The sequence below is a fragment of the Palaemon carinicauda genome, chromosome 21 (genome assembly GCF_036898095.1).
Source record: "Palaemon carinicauda isolate YSFRI2023 chromosome 21, ASM3689809v2, whole genome shotgun sequence".
Lineage (NCBI taxonomy): Eukaryota > Metazoa > Arthropoda > Malacostraca > Decapoda > Palaemonidae > Palaemon > Palaemon carinicauda.
In genome coordinates, this window is record NC_090745.1 from 65,732,626 (window position 1) to 65,756,416 (window position 23,791).

The window sequence follows — 23,791 nt, forward strand, 5'->3', positions numbered from 1 at the left end:
TAGGCCTATTCAGTTTAGTATCTGAACATCTATCCCTGGCCACACATTGCTCCAGGTAGTTCATTTAATATAGTTTTATGAGAGTGACATCCTAGTAGACATGGATATAAAAGTAATCAAATTTGTGAGTTCTACCAAGAAGGCATCTGGAATTGTAAGAAAGAGGGAGTCATGATGGAATCACGTCAGTTGGTCAGATGGTCATCTGTCATACAAACCTAGGACATTTGGTAAGTGCATTCAAAAATTACGTTGATTCAAACATTCAATGAGCTCAATACTGAATGGAAAATTGATTGAAGCAATGGATCATTCTATGCGAAGTAACATCGTAGAATTTTTACTATCCGACTGCATATCAGGGATAGTTTACCTTTTGGGGTTCTCATTTATACAAAAGGCTACCAATGTTGTCCTTTAGTCGATGAGTACGATGAGTGGTGTGTTTTGAAATATTTTTTAACCAAATTGAAGTTGTTATCTGATTCTTACTGTGACGTGGAGGAATCATATAAATGCAATATTAAAGGGAAGGGATCATTATACCGTCAACTAAGTCTAAGACCTAACGCAATAGGCTTAATGATAAAAAATAAAAGTAATTATTTATAATCATACCAACAGGTGAAAGAAGAACGTCTTGAGAAGCCACACCTCTGCAAACGTCACTCTTATAATAGCAAATATACCTACTGACTACATATGGTTAGACGTTTTAATCCAAATGAAACCTTACCTGCTTAAAGTGGTCATAAATTCCGGATATATCATTGTAGAAATAATTTTCTAATTTGGTTAAGAAACTCAAAGGCAATAGTGCGCAGAGTTTCACTTTAAAGCCTGGAACACTTTTGGCAAGATAGAGATCTTTTTATCTTAAATTTTCATCCACTGTTTCCTAAAATTGAATAACGTATCGCCAGTCAAGAAGCCCACTTGTGGTAACATGTCTTTCTAGCCATAATCTTTTGATTAAGCATATTAAGATAAAACAAACAAACCGAGCAAGAACTGTATGTAATGATTATAAAATTATACTGATGAATTTGGGCATAAAAGGGAATCATTAATGATACAGTCATAAATGTTGAAAAATACCTAATTTTTCGAAAGAAAAGCAACGTGCCATTTCGGAACAATAAAAAGGTATGTTCGGTAATTAACACGGAAGCAAATGGAGATGTGCTAAATCGAGGACCATTAAAATATTTCATAAAGCCATGAAGCCTTTGAATAGTAATGAACTATGTTTAATTTGACGCTCGTGCGTTTTTTATGATTCATTTGATAAACAGAAATGGTTTACTTGTATGTAGCTGTTTCATCAGTGACAGTCTTTTAAAACTATACTGTAACCAAAAGTAAGAACGTTCTCTTTATTAATGCATCTCTCTCTCTCTCTCTCTCTCTCTCTCTCTCTCTCTCTCTCTCTCTCTCTCTCTCTCTCTCTCTCAATGTACATCTTTTGAATAAGATATCTTTTGTTCATATTGATCTCAATATTACTCAAGTTCCTTACCGTTGTGCGATTTTAAATGGTAAAAGAAATATAGCCATCGATGTCTACTGTACATCAGTTAAATGTCTCTTTATGTATTGTAACTTACTTATTAAGCAGTTTGAAATCTGTGTAAATCCAAGTTAATAAAGGCTTACTTTACACGTATGGAGAGTATATCAGTGATATTTCGGGTTTTTTTTTTTCAACTGTTTTTTTTTTCTTAATTTTTTTACAATCCACTTTTTTATTTTTTATTTTTTTTCTGTTGGCCCTGTTTGTATTTTTTCTTTCTTCATAACTTTATTTTCTCGTTTAATTTTACTCAATGCTTTCTATATTTAATCATTTTTTGTCCTTTGAGGTCATCTTTTTCTTCTCCGATCTCAATCTCATTTGTCTATTCCCTGTCTTTGTGCCCTATCAATTTCTACGTTTCTCCTTTATGATATCATGTTATATTATTTCCCCTGTTTATCATCGCCCCTGCGGTTATCTCAGTATTCTCACTTTTTACCTCTTCGTTTCTTTACTGCGTTTTGGTCTCCAAACTTTTCTTTTAATCTTATTACTTTGACGCATTTCTCTCCTATTCATTATACATCGATATGCTTCCACCATAATTTTCCTTTCCCAGTTGTATCAAATACCAATATGAATTCTTTGCTCTGTCTATGATAATTCTCAAGTTTAGTTATTTTGTTATGCTTATTGTGTTACCTCTTAGACTTATCTGTAGATATATTAACAAATAGTTATTCATCTGGAAAATTTCATCTATTTAATGTTGTACTTACAGTATGCAATTTCTTTACATCACAGTGTGCGTCAGATAGAACCGTAAATTTTGGTTAGATTTTTTTTTTCTATCAATACGCAGCTGCACTCATCGACCAACAGACATTATTTCCCTTTTGTGTACGTTTGATATCCTGTCGTGTATAGTCGATGTTTCGTGATAAAGAATCAATCAGCCATAAATGTGGCGGTCTTATCATTACCATTAGAAGGTGCAAGGAAAACTTCCAGTAGGACAATCACCATTGTGAATATTACCATCGAGAAGTTGGCGACACAGGAAAACTGAGAGTGGAAAAATAAACTGTTGAAAATCGTCAGTTATCTAAAGCAACATTATATGATTACCAAGTTGTTTTACAACGATTCTTTTAAAAGATACATTTAGATAACTTGAAAAGTCTTTAAAATAGGCATATTAAATGCCACAATTTTCCAACAAAAATTTTAACCATTGCTATCATGTTTTATGATAGGGCTTCTAGGTTTGAATTTAAAGTTCAGTATTTGTTTTGCTTCTTAGTGTAGCTCCTTTTTCCACTTGATTCGTTTTGCAATGCTGAGGTCATACTTGAGCGATAGGCCTTAGCGATCAGAGGAGATATGGAAAAACCCCGAAAATTCTAATACCGCAGGTAGTTTCAGGTACTATTCCAGCACATATTTTTCGAAACACAGGACACCGCAGCATACATGACTTATAATGTGGAGTAAGCGACCAGGGGAAATGCACACTGCAGGCACAAATCAATAAGGGCGATTTTTGGGGCTACACCACTATGCGATACACCGCTGTATATGGGATCTCATTGTAGTAGGCAAGTTGTGATGTCTCAAATGCGCGGACCCTTTTGGTAGTGACCTTTGTGTACGTAATATACATGCGATATGGATTACGGCACACATGATCCATGGGACCCACTGCTAAACCACAGTCTGTATAGATATTGAACATAGAAATACTACAGCTCGTCAACAAAGAAATCTTCAATGATCCTGAACTAATGCAGGGCGTTCCCGTTCATCAGCGACCCTGACCTCATGTCTTCAGTGGGCAGTCACAACACTACAGAAGGAAAGAACAAGGCGAAAAAAACAGCGTGTGGGTACAACCATACCTACGTCAACGGGAGACCTGTGGCCACTTCAAAAACCTGAGGCAGGAACTTTAAATGGAAGGCACTGTTTTATACAGAAATTTAATTAGGCTGGATGCACCAATGTTTCATGATATTGTGGAGCAAGTCATGTCTTACCTCGAGAAGAAGTTGATATTCCTCAGGAAACCCCTAGAACCTGCCCTAAAAGTGCGTTCAGGGTGGCCCACCAATACAATATCATGTTTTGTGCCACACGTCTCCAAAGCTATAGTAGCAGCCTATGGTGACAGGGTCCTCAAAATGCCAGGTACTGCAGAGGAATGGTGGAATGTGGCCAGGAAATTCCTCGAGAAATGGAACTTTACCAACACAATAGGGGCCATCGATGGGAAACATGTGAGGATCAAGAACCCACCCTGCAGTGGTTCCTGGTCCTTTAATTACAAGAAATACTACTTGATGGTGATGCTTTCTGTAGCGAATGGCGACTACAGTTTCCTGTATATGGAGGTAGGGGATGTAGGGTCAGAGTCTGATAGGGGCATGTTTGCCCAGTCAGAGCTGGTAGACATGCTGAACAACAACAAAGCCAACCTGCCTCCTCAAGAACCTCTACCAGTTGACCCCAGACAAACTCCTGTTCCCTATTTCATGTTGGCTGATGATGATTTCACTCTCAAGCCCTACATGATGAAGCTGTATCCCATACGAAAACTCACACATGACGAGAGGATTTACAACTGCAGAGTCAGCAAGGCACAAAGGGTTGTGGAGAATGCTTCTGTCATCATGGCTAATATGTGAGGTTCTATGTTGTACATTCATATTAAATGGATATAATCATTAATGCATAATCTGATTTCATGCATCCACCAAAATTCAGTTGTGACTGCCCTTATACCAAAGCACTTGAAGTAGTTTAAAGTTATATAATGTTAATCAAAATGTATTTTATGTTCCGGGTAATTGTTTTATTTTTCTTATCATCCCATATGCAGAATTCACGTGCTGCTACACAACTCAAACACAACAGGTTGGAGGTTGTCATCATAGCCTGTTGTGTTCTCCACCATATGTTGAGGAAGGTGGCCGGCTCCCACACTGAGGGAAACTAAGAGTACCTCATCACCCATGACCTAATACCTGGTTCTTGTAGGGATGATAATGAAATCCCTGAACTCAATGTGAGGCGTGGCCACAGATCAGACTAAAAGGTATCTCATAACATGTCATTCATTTCAATGTCCCGTTACACATTTCTTGTATTAAATATCTATAGACACACCCTTGGACGTGACCAGCACGTCCTTAAGCATCGAATGATTTAAATTCTTATCATAAATTAACCCATAATGTTGACAAAAAAAAAAATCATATATATGGAAAGGAAACAGAAAAAACGATTATTTGGTTTCAAGTTTTATTACAAAATGATGCAAAAAAATAAAATTAGTATTACTACTGCTACTTACATCGGTTTCAGGTTTTATTACAAAATGACACCAAAAAATAGAATATTATTACTACTACTTATGTCAGTTTCAAGTTTTTTTACAAAATGACACAAAAAATTAGAGTATTATTACTACTACAACTAACGCCGGTTTCAGGTTTTATTACAAAATGATACACACACGCAAAAAAAAAGGATAATAGTATTATTGATACTCCTACTTACATTGGTCTCAAGTTTTGTTACAAATTGACGAAAAAACTTAAAGTATCATTTCTACTCCTTACATCAATTTTTATTCCAAAATGACACAAATTTTTTTTTTCACTACTACTACATACATCCTTTGGTTAGTGCTGGAAGACACACAATCATAAAAAAAACCCTGGAAGATATGTTCCCAACGTCATCTCGTAGTGAAGAGAAACGGTTGGCAGGGCCAGGTGTCTGGTGGGAGAGTTCAGGTATTACAGGTGGTAGAGCCACCTTCTCAATTTCAAAATTTAGCCTCTGAAACTTGCATACAGGGGTAGAAATTTTGGCACTGATCTTGCCCGCAAATCTTCGGTCAACGCCTTTCGGGAGATGCGCCAAGGGCTAATCCACGACAGTCCTCTAAAATTCGAGGTCTTCGTTCTTCACAGGCACATAATTCATTTTCTGTTTCATCTGGGCCTCTATGTACTGGTACACCGGTTTCTCATGACGGTAAAAAACCTGCAAGGGAAAAAATAACATTTAAACACACAATGTCTTTATAGTAATTATAGGTGGTTATATGGTAGTTAGATTGAGTTTAGGTTACTGGATTCGAGAGTTTGTGCATTGATCATCAATGTGAATTTCGTGAAATAAAGAAGGGGAATTGTTAATATTAATTTTTCTTAATATTAATTAAGTCATATTAATAATATCAGTATTAGGTTATATTACTAATATAATTTGCTTATCGTGTTTAAACCCATGTTAAAACTAATATTTTCTTGTCTTGTCCAGAATTAGGTCCTCGGTCCGGATAGGAGAGGTTCCACCTGAAGCGGAAGAGGAGGGGGCTAGAAAGAGGCCTCGTCTGCCCACCTCGACCACATCACAAGTGGGTGGAGGCGTGGGACGCAGACAAGCTTTAGCCGCGCTCTGAAATAACATTTGACAAGTTAATAGAATAATTCACATAGATTTACCATTTTGTCAACACATTGATTTTACATTTTGTCAACATTCAAAGTACCATAATTACTGTAAGTATGTGTTCTGAATACAGAACTTAAAACATGTCCTATGTGTTTTCAAATTCATTACCTCTTTGCGCCTCCTAGTCCCAGATATTTGCTGCCCTTCTTCTACAGACATCACCGACTCGTCTGTGTCTGACGTCTCATCCTTGACATCCCACCCCTTGGTGGGGTACATGGTCCCTAGAATCCTAGAAAACGGGAAAGGCTCATTAGAATAAAAAGTTTACAAATATTTCATATTTACAGTGTGAAATTATATGTACAGTATATATATATATATATATATATATATATATATATATATATATATATCAAATAAGCCATATATTTTAATACATTAAGGTCTGGATTCTCTTACCGACCTGGTGATCTAAGTCTCGAGAAGATATCACTCAAAGACAATAGCAGCTGACCGGCCGGGAATCGGACCCTGGTCCAGGATACTTGTATGACAGTGACCGTGGGTAAAAGATACATTCACTGTCATAAAAGCATCCTGGACCAGGGTTCGATTCCCGGCCGGTCAGATGCTATTGTCTTTGATTGATTTCGCCTCAAGACTCTGATCCCGAGATCGGTAAGAAAATCCCGACATTAATGTAATAAAATATATGACTTAATTGAAATATGAAAAAAAAAACGTCTAAATGTACAAAATTTATCATATATATATATATATATATATATATATATATATATATATATATATCTCTCTCTCTCTCTATATCTATATATATATATATATATATATATATATATATATATATATATGTGTATATATATATATATATATATATATATATATATATATATATATATATATATATATATATATATATATATATATATTTATAAATACATCCATATAAATATATCTTTTTTTACCTTTGATTATAAAAATACACTACATTTTATTAGAGTTACTTTCTTTTCATAATCATTCTTTATCAATTTTAGATTTGAACTTATTGCTTTATAAAATATAATTAAAAATCAATATAATGAAAATTAATGAATGAAAATTATGAAATATATAAGTTCATATGATTTATATTTTCCTCATAAATCTTATTGTACTAAATACCAATGTTACATTTTCAAGTAATTATCTGAAAAAAGTTTTCATTTTTTTTTTCAATATAATTCTATCAGTACAAATATATCTATGAAAACATGTACATCTATGTTATATGAGAAACGCAATCTTTTGTAAATACCTTATATTAAGTATATTTTTGAAAGTATGACTTATTACCATTTTTGTTTTTAAATTCTATTTCTTATAAATATATAAATGTCAAATTTACCTAATAATCCTTGCCACAGAGACTTCAAACTTGGTTCATATTTGATTGTATGAAAATCCTCGCCAATTATTACCCGTGAAAGTCAAAGTTCAAGGTCGAGTCCGGGGTCAAGGTCAAGCAAAGGGTCAAATTCCTTTCATCAACCATAATCCACAATTTTAATCGTAAAGTAATGGAGCATTCAGGGATATAAACTGTTATGTAAAGAGCTGGGAATGATTAAATCTTTAAGGGTCCAAGGTTAAGGTCACGGACGAGCAAAACGTCCAGATCACGTAATCAGCCATAAGTCTGAATATCCTTGTCACAGATAATCCAACTTTGTTCATATTTTAGTGTATGAAAAGCTACGCCAATTATTACATGGTATGGTCAAAGGTCAAGGTCGAAAAATAAGCTGCCGCAGAAGAGATCTGCGCTCTGCTGAGTGCCCTTCAAGTTTGTAATGTTTTTAATAACTTTTACGCACAAATTGCCTTTCAACTCGGACGGTTTTTATACATATCCTTTACATTGCCCTCACTTCGCTATTATACGCTTAACTCTCTCTCTCTCTCTCTCTCTCTCTCTCTCTCTCTCTCTCTCTCTCTCTCTCTCTCTCTCTCTGTTGTTGCCATTTCAATTCTATCTTTACATGCTGAAGACCTGTCAAATCGCTAATTATGTTATTCTTATAGTTTTATGTATGCTATTACTTTTTTGCGGACTCCTCCGTTATTCGAGAACCGATCGTCATGAAACTTGGTAGGTACATTCTATCGGTCAGTTTCTATTGATAATCTGAACCTTTTTTCCAAAAGTAATTTTCGAGGAACGAACTTCACAACCCTACTCCTCCCTTAATAGTCGGCCGATCTGTCTGACACTTGGTATGTGTAGCCTATACAACAAGGATAACTGTCACGAAGATGTAAGTTTGATTTTTACCTTTTTTTTTTATTGATTAGTAATTGATAAATTAAAAATCAATAAACTCTCGAAGTATCCAGAAAATGGCCGTGTTTTTGTCAGTTGAAACAGGAGGGGTAGAAGATTCCAATGGTGCCCTTGTTTTAATGATTATAATATCTATAGAATATCAATTAACGATTAATTGAAAAAAAAAAAAACAATGGATTTTTAAAGGTGACAGAAATCAATCGTGTTTGGCGTCAAATGAAAGAGAAGAGGCAGGAGAACAAAATGGTGTTTTAAACAGAATGATTCTCACCGACATTGGTTAGTAATTAATGAGTGATTTATGAGAACAAATGATTTTCAAATTAATTGGAACGCCGTCATGTTTGGTGTCAAATGGAATGGGAGGGATAGGAGAAGAGGAATATACAACTAGCATTGGATCACTCTCTCTCTGGTTACGGCCATTTTTGCTTTGCCAACACATACACCGAATACTCTGGCCTCTTCTTTACAGATTCTCGTCTCTCCTCATACACCTGACAACAATGAGATTACCAAACACTTCTTCACCCAAGGGGTTAATCACTTTACTGTAATTATTCAGTGTACTTTCCTCTTAGTAAGGGTAGAAGAGACACTCCAAAATTAAACCATTGTTCTCTAGTCTAGGGTAGTGCCATAGCCTCTGTACCATGGTCTTTTACTGTCTTAGGTTAGAGTTCTCTTGCTCGAGGGTACATTCGCGCACACTATTCTATCTTATTTTTTTCTCCTCTTCCACTTGTTTTTTTGAAATGGTGTGTTGGGCAGGCTTAACAGAAGGGCCCTGGATGCCTGGTGGTTTATCAAGAGGTTGTCTTTTCCTTAACTGATTCTTTCTCTTCTCAAAACCATCCTTACTGTCCTCCCTTCAGTTGAAGTGGCCATCCTGTAGGGTATTTAGCCTTGCATGGTGTATCGGCTCCTCCATGTTGACCAGTTTTTCCGACTTTTCTTCTATAGTCTATGGGTTTGATCAATCACTTTATTTATATTTCTGTACATATTGTTTTTGTTATAATTCTTGTTAGTCTAGTTTTTAAGTATGATGTCTCTTTTTTTATTACCATTAATTCTTATGCTGCCTGGAGACATTGAGCAAAATCCGGGACCAGTAGGTCGTAGATTTCGTCAATGCCGTCTACTGTATTGCAATATTCGTGGTCTTCATGCAAATATTCAAGACCTTACAGTTTCTCCAGACAGTATGATATTCTTTTGTGCTCAGAAACTTTGGTTTTTAATATGAGGCACTCATCTGAGCTCCTTATAACTGATTTTAAGAAGCCAATAATTTTGAAACGTGATGCCATGCCTAGGGCCAGGGGAATGGCGGTGTATATCAGGACTGAGTACCCTGCTTCTCATAAGTCCTGCTATGAATGTGGATGTGATGAGATTCAGGTAATCAAAGTTTGTGGCAGGCATAACAACTTTTATTTGTGTTCGATCTACCGGAATCCAGATATGGATGATTCTATCTTCGATTGTCTTCTTACCATTATGGCTAAGATACACGAAGAAGATAGAAAGGCTTCTTTTGTCTTTGTTGGTGGTTTCAATGCTCATAATAGGGAGTGGTTGAGTTCTATCTCTCCTACCGATCGCCATAGCTTCAGAGCTTTAGACTTTGCCTCTGAATCAGGCTGTGAGCAAAGTGAAACTACTCACAGGTTTGGTAATTGCTTTGACATCGTATACACTGAATCATTGGTTCTCCAGTTGGGACATCTGATCATGCCTGGATTTCATTAGTAGTGCCGACTGAGCAGCCTGTCCCTGATGTATCATACTCTTGTAAAATTTATATGAAATTTCAAGCTGACTAGAATGGGTTTTGCATGATCTTATGTGCTTGAATTGGTCACATTTATATAGTAGTGTTGATCCTGCTGTCCCTTTGAAAGAGAATCTAGTCAAAATAATTGATAGGCGTATCTCTTCTCATGGGCTAAGGTACCGAGTGAAGGACAAACCGTGGTTCAATGATGATTGTAGACGTGCTTATTTGGAGAAGCAGGAGGCCTATCATCTTTGGAAGGGTAATGGATCAGATTCGACCAGGAATAGCTATAGTCAGCTGAGAGCTTTTGCTTAGAGAGTTTATGCTTCAACTGAAAAGGGATAGAATTTAACCATAGAAGAAACCCTTTCTGGTACAACTCAGGGACATAAATGGTGGTCTACCGTTAAATCAGCACTCCTTGGTGTAGATGCAATAGTTCCTCCTTTACTTATACCAGATGGCTCGGTCATTCACTGTCCAAAGGAAAAGGCAACCCTTTTGGCTAATGTTTTTGACAGTAAATAGAGTAATGAGAAACTCGAGCTCCCTCATTCCTGTTTTCCTGAGGCTAAACTATCTAGTTTAGCTTTTCGATCTCATAAAATTAAAGCTCTATTGATGGACCTTGATGCTTATGGATGTGTAGACCCAAATGTTATTTTTTGTTTTTGTTTATTATTAAGACTGAAAATTTCTTAGCTCCAAAGCTATCTGTTATTTTGCGTGAGTTAGTAAGAAGAGGAGCTTTTAGCACTTGTTGGAGAATTGGTAATGTTACTCCTCTATGTAAATGTGTTTGTGGTAGCTCAAGCCCAACTGATTACACCTCAATTTTCATAACTTCTGTATTATCCAAAGTTTTTGAACGTCTTTCGGCAAAAGGCCTTGGGGCATATGATGACCTTCTTACAATCTCCAGTGCTGTACAGAAATCCCTTGATTGTGGTCAGGAAGTTCGTAAGATTGGCCTTGATTTTAGTGCTGCCTTTGACAATGTTAATCATGAGGCGCTTGTTTTCAAACTCAAACAGTTTGAAGGTTTAAAGGTTTAAAGGTCGCTCATGAATGGCAGAGGCAAGGGAGAGTGATATTGCCCTAGCAAGCAGGACGATGCCCTAGAGACTGACCATATATATTACATGATCAGCGCCCAAGGCCCCTCTCCATCTAAGCTAGGACCAGGGAGGGCCAGGGAATGGTGCTGATGACCTAGTAGATAGACCTATAGGCCTTCCCAAACGCCCCAAACCTTAGATCACAAGGATGGTAGGTTTACAGACACTAAAGGCACTAACTCGTCTGAGCGGGACTCGAACCCCCGTCTGGTAAACACCAGGTAGAGACGTTACCAATCAGGCCACAACAACCCTTTGGGTTGGGTCGTTTCTCAGCATTATTATTGATTTTTTAAGTAATAGATCTCAAAGACTATTTGTTTATGGGCACCATAGCGAGTATAGGAATGTGGTATCTGGTGTTCCACAGGGTAGTGTTCTTGGCCCATTACTTTTCATACTATATACACATGAAATGTGGTTTAGCCTAGAAAACAAGCTTGTTGCATATGCAGATGATGCTACTCTCTTTGCATCAATTCCATCCCCTAAATGTAGATCTGGGGTTGCTAAATCCTTTAATAGAGATCTAGCTAAAATTAGTGCATGGTGAAAATTATGAGGTATGAAGTTGAATCCTAACAAACTCAAAGTATGATTGTAAGTAGGTCAAGGACAGTCGCTCCTCAACATCCAGATCTCAGTATTGATAAAGTTTCTTAAAATTTGTATGACTTTTAACATTTTATGTGTGATTCTGGACAGTAAATTCACTTTTGAGAAACATATAAAGTCTGTGTCTTCTTCAATAGCACCAAAAACTGTCTTTTTGAGAAAGTCTTCTAAGATTTTCAGTGATCAATCTATTCTGAAGAAGTGTTTTAATTCTTTCATTTTACTTTGTTTCGAGTATTGTTCTCCTGATCTTCAGCTGCCGATTTTCATCTTAATATTTTTGGATAGAAACTTTCGGTCTATTAAATTTCTTATTCCTGATCTAGATATTAATCTTTGGCACTGTCGTTCAATGAGTTCATTATTCTGACCATCCTTTACATTCAGATCTTCCTGGACAGTTCCATCGTTTCCGTAATACTAGGCAGGAAGTTAATTCTAGTAGTCAGGCCTTCTCCATCATGAGGCTCAATACTACACAGTATTCTGGAAGTTTTATTCCAGCTGTGACCAAGATGTGGAACGACCTTCCTAATCGGGTATTTGAATCAGTAGAACTTAAAAAGTTCAAAGTTGCATCAAATGTTTTTATGTTGAACATGCTGACATAAGTCTTTTTATAGGTTATACATGACATATCTGTTTTGCGTTGATACTGTTTTTAGAATGATTTATTGTTAATTTTTTCTCATCGTTCATTTATATTCTTATTTCCTCTCCTCACTGGGCTATTCCTCACTGGGCTATTTTTCCTTGTTGGAGCCCTTGGGGTTTATTGCATCTTGATTTTCCTACTAGCTTAGCTAATAATAATAATAATAATAATAATAATAATAATAATAATAATAATAATAATAATAATAATAATAATAATAATAATAATAATAATAAGATTTTAAGCAATAGGTCTGTATAACCATAGATGTAAGGATAAACTTCTAAGCCTAACAATGTCAACTAATAGCAATGGTCACCTTTGATATCATGGAAAGTTGAAGGGAGTATCTACTGTACCTCGGTATCACGTTGAATAACGTTGGTGTGAACGTACCACTGAAATGATGCCAGACGAAGTAAAAGCTTGTCCTTTGCAATTAGGGCATTAGCCTAGTTTACTGCGCTAATACATGACCGGAAAATATCGTATTCTGGTTATTTAGACTCTCTTCAATCTATGATAGGTAACTCATTGGTATGTATCACATATTGTGGAAAGGCAGTGTAGCACCAAAGTATCAGCTTCTTTCATTAGAAAGTTTGGAAAGTCATTTGTTCGATATGAAACCTCTCAAGAAGTATAGCAGCAGGTGTATATGGGCCCTCAGAGTCATGCTTGATTAAATTGTCAAAGGTGATCCGTCTTTTTAATGTATCATCTCCTTTTGAGTTATTTCTGTAACTAATACCATTAAAAGATTTGAAATTCACAGGTGCATTATGAGTTTGAGCGAGCTTTTGACAAAACTATCATCAACAAAATAATATCTATTTGTAAAAGTTCTTAATGTTACAGTGCAATGATTATAAATGCGTAATGAATATGAAATAATTTATGAACTATTATACCTTACTTTGTCGTACAGATTGTAATCTCTATTAACATTTAACATGTATATTGCAAACTTTATCAACAATAACAATCTCTCTCTCTCTCTCTCTCTCTCTCTCTCTCTCTCTCTCTCTCTCTCTCTCTCTCTCTCTCTCTCTCTCTCTCTCTCTGTAAGGTTTATCGTGTATAATAACAGGCTTTTCTTTTACCAGAGATATTTTTATATGACAATAATCATAATATTCATATATGCATATTCTCTCAGAGCGATGTATTTTTCTTAAAGAATTCCTTTTATCTTGTGAGTGGCTCGTTCATCGTTTCCTACGGGGTCATCCACCTTTGTTTTTCTTTATTTTTTTCTACACAACATAAGTTTTGCATTTTAGTTAGATGTATATCGATGGCTTGACACATGTTCAATGACATTTTCTTAATATTCTCCATTCTTTATTCTGTGATTTTTTAAACAGAATCTTTATTATCCTTTAATGGCTTTTAAGTTCGCTTAGCGCTCATCATGGATGTTTAATTTCTCAATTCTATCATTCAGGCAAAGGCTATAGTTCTCTTCTTTATTCAAATCACATACATTTTTACATCAGGTTGTGATACAAATGAAGTAATTAGAATATGAATATGTCGAATTAAATCCCGATAAGGCTAATTAACCTTCCAACTGCTCTATTTACCATTATTTGCAATGGTATTAAGCTCGCATTTCTCATCTCATTATCTCTCTGTCCCTTTTCTCAATTCCCTTTAATGAACCAGCTTAAGGTTTACATCATCTAATTTAGGTTTTCTAAACTTCCTGTTCTTTGTCATACTGACTAATATATTTCGTTCGATTCTTACATTTATTTATGGTTATATGGTGAACATAATTTTAAGTGATATGCTAGACGAAAACGGCTACAGTAATATTATTTTTCAATGTCTAACTAGCAAAGAGTATTGGGAGATTGTATGTCACATAAATACTTCACATATGCTAATCACCAAATTTGCTTCATGTCCCCTGATTAGAGATAGTTTATTATTGCAATATAAGGCTATTATCTTAACGTTTCTTTATATAAATAATCCCTCTAAATTAAAACAACTTGAGTAGTGACAGAAACATAGTTTTATCGTCATTAATAGACACTTTTGGTTGGAGAATTTAGTAATGATATTATCACAATCGATGTATTTTGTAAATGTTTTGAGGTATACACCTTCCATAAAGTTCATGTTTCACAATTGTCTCAAAAACATTCGATGACAACAGCGTTACAAAAGCTTTCGACAGACACATATATAAATAAATTACAGAATTTCTCAGAAAAAAAATTAAATCCTGTTATATCTTGTTTCTGGGAAAGTTTTCCTCCGATTTCTTTAATGGAAGTCTTTTGACCTTTTTTTCTTATGCCAGTGGAAGGAAGATTCACTATAGGCTGTTGTAATTATTAGCTGAAAAATTATATTTTAGAATCCAAAGAATTATTCAGTATCATACAAACATATTCACTTCGTCAGTTGATATAGTTTTATGTTAAATCTTGACATTTAGTCTATATTATTTTTAGTTTATTTATTTGAAATTTCATATGCTGTCTATGATGATTAGATATTTGACACATTCGCGTTCATGTAATCATATGTATATATATATATATATATATATATATATATATATATATATATATATATATATATATATATATATATATATATATATATATATATATATATATATATATATATATATATATATATATATATATATATATATATATATATATATATATATATATTATATATATATATATATATATATATATATATATATATATATATATATACATATGTATGTATATATATATATATATATATATATATATATATATATATATATATATATATATATATATATATATATATATATATATATATATATATATATATATATATATATATATATATATATATATATATATATATATATATATATATATATATATATATATATATATATATGGGTGGTACAGCAGTCCTAAAACTACAAAAAGACAGTGAGAAAATTTTGAATGAGAAAGGAGTTAGACGGGGAGACCTCATCTCTCCTAAATTATTCACAACATGCCTAGAAGCTATGAAGAATTTAAATTGAAAAAAATGTAGGAATTAACCTTAATTGGAAAGGCCTTAAGATTTGCAGATAACACGGTTCTATTTAGATGATACAAGATTTGAATAAAGAAAACAGAAATGTAGGACTGAAAATCAGTATGAGTAAATCTCATATAATATATATGGTACAATCATTCATTATTTTGTCTTGCCAGCTGTACAGTATAAGGTTTCCTTTAGAATTGTATTAAACCTAAACTAGACCTTTACCATTCATGGAGTCATACAAGATATGTAGTTAATTTTAAGTGTTGCCTTTTCTTTCATAAATCACCTTCCGTGTTTGACCAAATTGCAGATGGAGCTTCACAGTCTACACTGAGCGTCAGTAACTAATCTTATTTACTCATTCACTTTTCTTCCTTTGAAGGTTTTTGGTTGTAAGTCGAGATGGGGCAGTTAGTTTTACGTTTTTCTGGTTAATAAATGTCTTGTTCTAAGCTCTGATGTTCGTTCTCTATTTGGATAAGGTGTTAGATAAAGGCAAACTAAAAATATCGAGACCTGAAGAAATCTGATAGATTCAAGGCTATTTACATAAGATTATCAATGAAAGTTGAAATACATATGCCATGCTGTTTATTGTTAAATATTTTTATAACTATAAAAGTAAATGATCAAAAAATATTCATAATTACATCACACTAAGCAATGAAGAGTAATGCTAAACTTTTCGTTTTTATTTTTACCAATGAGATTTGGAGAACAAAAAGAATTTCTGAAAATAATGTATCGAATTCGAATATTTAAAGAAGTTTTGTTAAGCTTAGAAATTATAAGGTACATTTTGATTGAGCGAACAATTAAGCAGTGATGTGTGGTTCGTAAGATCCAACCCACACCATCTCTCCTGTTCTCATGAACTTAATCAAGCACTAATAATTCTAATTGCTGATATCATGACAACATTCATTACTAAAAGACAGAGCTATTGTTATAGGAGTTAATCATTTAATGCTGAATAAGACACTACACACGCTCGTAATTTTATTATCATCAGTGACCTGCGATCATAGGTTGGTGGATAATATTTAATTGATAAATTATTACGGCAACACAAATCAGCCTGAAGAGCTACGTCCTGGCAACAATAATGCCCAAACTTTTCTTAGATTTTTTTTCATTAATCTTTAAGATAAATCGCAAATCAAATTGTATTTGAAAATGTACCTAGACTTTAGGCATTAGCCGTCAGTCTGATTAACTAAAACACAAAATGATTACATAAATGGAGATTAAGTAATTGGTGCTTTGGCATAATATTCTAACATAACTATATCCAGTGCCATGTCATTGCTTAATAGCCAAGGTATCCTTTTCTGGCTGTGTATAAAGTTCTCAGACATACTTTTCTTTGTTTTAGTGGGTTATCGATGGTATGTTTTGCATTAATGATACCATTTAAAGTCATTAACACTTAGAGAGAGAGAGAGAGAGAGAGAGAGAGAGAGAGAGAGAGAGAGAGAGAGAGAGAGAGAGAGAGAGAGAGAGTATACCAAGTCTTTAGCCTGCCTGACACTTGCGCGCATTTTTGCCACGCACTGGTTTTTTTCCGGCACTGTTCACGACCAGTTCACGACACGTTCACGCATAGTTCACGACAAGTGCACGCCAAAATTACGCCATGGCATGAATTGGCACGCCTAGTTCACGACAAGTTCATGACACGTTCACTCATCTTTCAGCATCATTCCGCATCGTTCACGCATCGTTCACGCCAGTTCACTACCTTTCACATTACTACATGTCCCCTGCTGGTGCTGTCCCTTGGCAAGAAAAAATTGTAGTACCTCCATGAGCTGTATAGTTGTTCCATTTTGTTAATAAAAGAAACATATCTTTTTCGTTTGTATTTTCTGTTGCCCTTTATTTTTGTTTCAATAAGAAAGCATTTGATTTACATATAAATAGCAGACATAAAATATGTACAAGTATTATGAAAGCATCTTATTTGCTTTTAAAGCAGTAAACATAAAAAGTTTTTAGGCTGTTGATTTTAAGGTAATAGAGAAAAAAGTGTGTTGAAATAAGAAATCATTTTATTTTTACATTAAAACAGCAAACAGAAAAAATTTGTTTTGCTCTTCATTTTAAGGTAATAAAGAAGAATAAGTATGTTGATGAAATAAAACATAATTTTATTTTTACATTCAAACAGCAAACTTAAAAATTTCTTGGGTTTATTTTTCAGTTGATTTTTATTTAAAACAAAAGTTTTGGCTCTTGATTGGTAAAAGAGGAAAATAAGTGTGTGCATGAAATAAGACATCATTTTATTTTTACATTCAAACAGCAAATATAGACAATTATTAGGTTTATATTTTTTTTCCTTTTCATTAATTTTTTTGTTTCCTTTTTGTCTCTTCATTATAAAGTTATAGAAATAGCTTGAAATAAGATATCATTTTTTTTTCACATTAAAACAGCAAATATAAAAATTTATTAGGTTTATTTTTCTTTCCTTTTCATTAATTTTTTCGTTTCCTTTTTGTTTCTCTTCATTATAAGTTATAGAAATAGTTTGAAATAAGATATCATTTTTTTTCACATTAAAACAGCAAAAATAAAAATTCATTAGGTTTATTTTTCTTTCCTTTTCATTGATTTTTTCGTTTCCTTTTTGTTTCTATTCATTATAAAGTTATAGAAATAGTTTGAAATAAGATATCCTTTTTTTTTTTCACATTAAAACAGCAAATATAAAAATTTATTAGGTTTATTTTTTTTCCTTTTCAATAATTTTTTCGTTTCCTTTTTGTTTCTCTTCATTATAAAGTTCACGCCACTTCCCGCATCGTTCACTCCAGTTCACGCCAGTTCCCGCACTGTTCACTCCAGTTCACTCCAGTTCGCGCATCGTTCACGACTATTTCACGACTATTTTTGGCATGCCAATGCGTGCCACAAACTTTAAACATTTCAAAGTTCTGGGCACGCATGGCACGCATGCCACGCATCGTTCCCGCACTGTTCACGACAATTTCACGACTCGTTCACGCGAGTTCGCGCATCAATGCGTGCCAGTGCGTGCCACGAATGCGTGCAAGTGTCAGGTACCCTTTTGACTCAAAATTATTGCGATGAGATACAACGTAGCTGACGAAGAGTATGAAGTTTTAAGAAATAACAAATAATTAATTTGTGTGTTCGTGTATATAGAGTGCATGACATATCTGCAAAACTCAATACCATAGGCGTTTTGATGTTGTTTTGGCAACATTTAGCACCACTTTCTAAAGGATAGGTATAGTTTATATGGCATTGGAGTATTTAGAAAATACTTATGTTATAAATTGTTGGAAGCCAACAGTTTATAAAGAAGTGGAAAGTATCAATATTAACAAGTGCTTAACGATTTCAAAGCTGGAGTCACTGTTCACGGTATTATTATTATTATTATTATTATTATTATTATTATTATTATTATTATTATTAGTAGTAGTAGTAGTAGTAGTAGTAGTAGTATTCAGTTCCCCGTATTTTACTCATAAGGGGATGTTTATAACTAGATGTTGTCTCGGCGATCTTCTTGTATCAAACACGTTGAATGTCAACTATTCATTTCAATAAATATGGTCATTGATAAAGAATCATTCTCGTACAAGTTAAGGTCACTCATTCACTTTCCAACTTAAACTATGCATGCACTTAATGTGCAAAGCCTCTTCCCATCTTTCTTGGTTAAGGCGCTCGTACTCAGGTGGCTGAAAGTAATAGTTTTCAAAACTCACTCGTCCTAGAAACTTTGTTTATATACGGGGAAAATAAAGATATGCAAAGCTGATCCAAGACAATATCACGGAAAACTTTTCAAATTCATCTCTTGGGAGGGATTCTAATTGGAACTGAAGCGCTGGTGTGACTATCCTACATGTTAGACTTCATTAAATGAGTATAGGGCTAAGAGGTCCAGGGAAAATGAAGTCAATTTCCATCATCATTCCTTTCATTTATACATCAACTCCTTTACTTCATATATAAAATGCAGTTTCCCTCTGAATTAATATGAGATATTACATTGGATAGCGTTGATTGATGATGGAAAAGAATGATTAGCTTAAGTCTTAGTGCAGTAAAAATAAAGATTATTACCATCTTCTTTACACATTTACCTTGCCTGAGAGGTTCAGGGATCAAACTATTTTGTCTATTTTACAGAAGTACATCATCCACTAACTAGTCTACCAGTGAAGAACAGCAAGCCTAATCGCGATATAAACAAGGAAAAACCCAGTTCAAAGTAGGGGTTTTACTTGAAAAGATTTAAGAATAATTTCATCGTTAATAACCCAATAATTTAAAATAATTCACTTCGAAACTTGTTCAACATCGTGAAAGGAGTTATGATTAAAATTTAGAATGACACATTGTAGATTAATGTGGTAGCATCACTTGAATATTAGAAACTATATTCTCTAATACAGGGTCTTTGAGTTTAATGAAAGATTAAAAAAACAAAACAAATCATACTATGGCTATGTTAATTAAAATCTAGAAATCTAATCGCTTGAAATTACATATGAAAATGAGGCTATATACCAGTTTAGGGAAATCGGTGTTACTGCATGGACATGAGACATGGTACGGCATTGACACAATATCCAACAGATTTAGTAGATTTGAGAACAAAACCCTCAGAAGAATATGGGGAGTTAGATGGCAGGACAGGATTAGAAATGAAACTATAAAAGAGATTATTCAGGTGTCATATGTGGATGAGATCATGGTGAGGGGTAGCTGGAGATGGTTTGGGCATGCTCTTCGTACTCCCCAAAAGAGATTTGTTCACCAAACATTTGACTGGGCTCCACCAGGTACGGGAAGAGTTGGAAGATCCACCTCCACATGGCTGATGTGGGAGAAGATGAGTGGAGACCTATTGAATTAAAATCTCAAGATAAAGACGACTGGTGGAATATAACAGAGGTCCTTAGGCGTAGGAAGAGATGGTGATGATGATGCAGAATTGTAGATGATCTCCTTATTGCCTACTTTATAAACGATTGCTCTGAAGTTATAACATGACAAATTAATTATTGTATTACAATGTTTGTATAGTTTGTGGTGATACCTTTTTAGTTTATGGTGAAATTTATTTGTAGTTTTTGCTATCCTTTCTTTTTAGTTTGTGGTCACACTTCCTTTTAATCATTTATATTATCATTATTATTATTATTATTATTATTATTATTATTATTATTATTATTATTATTATTATTTGCTAAGATACAAGACCTACTTGGAGCCCAATCGCTCTGACAGAGAAAATAGCCCAGTGAGGAAACGAAATAAGGAAATAGATAAACTACTAGAGAAGTAATTAGCAATAAAATAAAATATTCTAGGATCAGTAGCAACATTAAGATAATCCTTTCATATATATACTATAAAAACTCTAAAGAATACAAGAGAAGGGGAAATAAGACAGAATAATGGTCCCGAGTGTACCCTCAAGCAAAAAAACTCTATCCCAAGACAGTGAAAGACCATAGTCCAGGGTCTATGGCGCTACCCAAGACTAGAAAACAATGGTTTGATTTTGGAGTGTCCTTTTCCTAGAAGAGCTGCTTACCATTGCTAAAGATTCTCTTGTACCCTTACCAAGAGGAAAGTAGCCATCGAACTCTAATTGTATTGCAGTAGTTAACCCCTTGAGCGATCGAAAATTGTTTGGTAATCTCATTGTTGCCAGGTGTATGAGGACAGAGGAGAACATGTAAAGAATAGGCCAGACTATTCGATATATGTATAGGCAAAGAGAAAATAAGCTGAAACCATAGAAAAAAATCCACTGCAGTTCTGTCTGACCAGTTAAAGAACTCAATTACTTACTAGCGGTAGTGTCTCAACGTGTGGCTGGTGCCTTGGCCAAATTAATTATTTTTCTTCTAAGGACTTGATAACCCTTTATCTAAGTTTGAGGTGACACTTCTTTTCAGTTTGTAGTGACACTTGTGTCTAGTTTGATGTTACACCTTCATTACAGTTTGGCACGATAAGTCATTTTAGGTTGTGGTCACACTTCTTTTTAGTAGGTATTGACACGTACTTTTAGTCTGAGGTGACAGTTTATATTTAGATTGTGGTAATACTTTTGTTTTTTTTTTTTTTTGAAGATACCGCTTCTTTTAAGAGTGTTGTGATACTTCATTTCACTATGTAGTGAAATTTTTCCTTCGGTGTAAGATGACACGTATAATTTGCGGTGACACTTCTTAATAGTGTGTGACGACACTTCTTTTCAGTTGTTGGTGACGGTTATTAACTTCACCAGCGATGTTGGAAGGTTATGTTTTATCACCTGTTTGTGTATTTATTTGTTTGTTTGCGCGAGTGTTTGTTAGTGAACACCTTCTTGCCCACAATTTTAATTGTAGAGTAATCAAATTTACAGGGACTAACTATTATGTAAAAAGCTGAAAATGATTGAATTTTTGAAGGTCAAGGTCACGGACGAGCAAAACGTCCATATAACGTAATTAGCCATAGGTTTGGGTATCCTTGTCACAGAGACTTCAAACTTGGTTCCTATTTGTGTGCATGAATATCCAGGCCATTTGATACATGTCAAGGTCAAAGGTCAAGGTCAAGGAAGGGACCAAAGGTCAAGAAATAAGCTGCCACGGCGATGGTCTGCACTCTACTAAGTGCCCCTCTAGTTTAGGATTGAGGTGGCACTTGTTTTCAGTTTGTGAGGATGCTTCTTTTGTGGTTTATGGTGGCTCTTCATACTTTGGATTGACACTTCATTTCATTGTGTTGTGATCTTTAGTTTGTGATGAAATTTCATTGCAGTTTGTTAACAAATTTCTTTTCAGTTTGTAGCGATGTTTCCCTTTTACTCTTCATACCGTTAGTTTCAATAACTAATATTTGTTAAGATTTTTTCCTCTCTCTTTAGAAGACGTGCTTCTCTGTAATCGCCCATTGGTTAAATAACTGAGAATTGACTTAAATCATATGGCACTGCGTACAAAACAATCTATTTCAAAATAATCAGATATTATGTGTAAGGCGTAGAAAGTCCAGGGGTCTGGTATCTTACGTTTTGGACAAAGATCCAAGTTGGTTATACGGTCTTATAAAGTATCGAATTGTTTCACGATTTTGAGTGTAGATTTTAATTGAATCTATATATAGCTGAAATCAATTCATACTAGTCATTTTATGGATTCGTGTTTTTAATGATATTTGATAAATTATTTAGTATGGTGATTTTATGAAGTATTCATAACTATTTCATGGTTCTGAGATTACGATCCAATTGCTTCATTTCTTGTCATGGAGGGAATATAATATACAACATGGGTATCGAACAACTCAATTAAGATGAACTAGGGGTTTTGCCATAAGAAGACCATAGGATAATATTATCTTTTCATTATCTTGCAAGTATCATTCTTGACAGTTAATTCATGATGGAATGTCCATTTACTAGTAGCCATATAAATGTTTTTAAGAATAATATAACTTTTAGGATCATATAAATATCTCACCTATGAATAGTAGGTGTTTTAGATAACAAATTTGATTATCATAGCTGGAAATTTCTATATGGAGTGTGAGGTACTTTCATTTTGAGTGTGAATTTAGCTATTAAAATTTGGGAGTTTCTGTATGCAGTATGTGGTGCTGTGTTCCAATTTGGATTTCAAAAGTAAACAGTTTTACTTTATATATATAAAAAAAACATCGGCAACTAATTTTTAAGTGTCTGTATACTCACTATTTTTTTTTCTTGGTTTCCATTTTGTGACTTTTTAATGAACTCTAATTAGGGAGGTTTGCATTTCATTAAATCTGGTATTCAACGAGAGTCCGTCCAAAAACTGCTCGAACAGTGTCCTCCCATTTAACCCAAGCAATACCTTCGACTGACTAAAACTTCCTCTTTTGAAAAAGAAATAAAAGACCGGAGACCCAGCTCGACCAAATTCCGAATATAATCCTAAGAAAGGACAATTAATACGCGATATGTAGGATAATCTTGACAAAATTCCAAAAGACTGTTTATATGTTAAAATATCCACCAACCCGCTAAAATGTGAAGCCCAGAAGACATTTCCCCGTGAAGATTTAAGGTTAAATAACCTCAGTCTACCATTTGTTACCGAATGTAAACTTCTCGGGGTTGATTTCAATTAATTCCTAACTTGGGATACCCATATAGACTATATCATTGATAAAGTAAATAAATGCCTATTCATCCTGTATCGTG

At 34.2% G+C, this 23,791-nt stretch overlaps 1 protein-coding gene across 1 annotated transcript; it reads left to right on the forward strand.

The window, feature by feature from the left end:
* The first annotated feature begins 3,516 nt into the window (after nt 1-3,516).
* LOC137614948 (uncharacterized) lies at nt 3,517-4,200 on the forward strand. Its single transcript, XM_068344596.1, has one exon. The coding sequence runs from the start codon at nt 3,517-3,519 to the stop codon at nt 4,198-4,200; it is 684 nt and encodes a 227-aa protein (XP_068200697.1).
* Nucleotides 4,201-23,791: the final 19,591 nt, after the last annotated feature.